The sequence below is a fragment of the Carlito syrichta genome, unplaced genomic scaffold (assembly GCF_000164805.1).
Source record: "Carlito syrichta isolate Samal-C Ts95f unplaced genomic scaffold, Tarsius_syrichta-2.0.1 Scaffold89767, whole genome shotgun sequence".
Taxonomy (NCBI): domain Eukaryota; kingdom Metazoa; phylum Chordata; class Mammalia; order Primates; family Tarsiidae; genus Carlito; species Carlito syrichta.
Window position 1 is genome coordinate 91,194 of NW_007033863.1, and position 928 is coordinate 92,121.

Sequence of the window (928 nt, forward strand, 5' to 3'; positions counted from 1 at the left end):
GGGGGGGCTTGGGTGGCAGGGCAGCAGCTCGGTTGCTGGGCCGTGATGGCTGCTGGGGCAGCGCGTTGTGCAAAGCTGGAAGGACACAACATGTAGGTGATGAAACCCATGTACCCGTGCCCCAGCCTGGCACTTCTGCTCTATCCTAACCTCATCTGGACTCTAGTGGCCTCCTATGGCCTCCATCCAACTGGCGATCTCTCCCCACCTTCCACAGCCTCCCACAAACTCCAAAATATGGCTTCCAGTGAGGGCTGCAAGGTTGGACCCGGCCAATCGTCTTGCCTATGCTCTATGCTCCTTGCCTCCTCTTGCTCCCACACTCACACCAGTCCATCAGGTCTCAGTGCGGCCCTTCCCCAGGTCCTAGGCAGGCAGCCCTATATCTCCCAGGAACACACTGTTAAGGATCCCCAGGAAAAGGTGACTGGGATGTGTGCCCCAATCCCCAAAACTGGGAGCTACCAAGGGGTCCCATCTTTTCACATCTAACACGATGCCAGGCCCAACAGAAGAAATGAATCAAAATCTTCTGAATCAATGCATGCAAGGCTTGTCCCAGGCACCTCCTTTAACTGCCAAGATGGCCCGGAGAAGCCAATGATATCCCCATTAGAGACAAGACAACCAAGGCTGTCTGTAGCACTCAGTCACAAGGGAGAACCAAGGCGGGAAGGGGTCTCAGCCCACACCTGGGTGGGTCACAGCTCACCTGGAGGAGAGACCACTGTGTGCTGGTTGAGATGGGGTGGAGTGCTGTGCTCGGGCGGCTGGGGCAAGTGAGGGGGCAGCTCAGGCTGCGGCAGGTGCAGGATGGGCTGGGTGAAGTGGCCGATGGGGTCGAAGACGCTGCCTGGAAGCTGAGGCTCCAGGACAGGCACCTGGGTAGCGATGAAGGGCGGGGGCGAGGACTTCATTGCTGGGGCTG

General features: G+C 58.5%; 1 protein-coding gene across 1 annotated transcript in view; it reads right to left on the bottom strand.

The window, feature by feature from the left end:
- BRD4 (bromodomain containing 4) overlaps positions 1 to 928 on the bottom strand; it is a 103,089-nt gene that overhangs the window by 7,732 nt on the left and 94,429 nt on the right. The window contains 2 exon segments of the mRNA XM_021712428.1: positions 2 to 75; positions 713 to 928. The exon segment at positions 713 to 928 is cut by the window's right edge and continues 20 nt beyond it. Coding sequence (XP_021568103.1) covers positions 2 to 75; positions 713 to 928 — 290 coding nt within the window.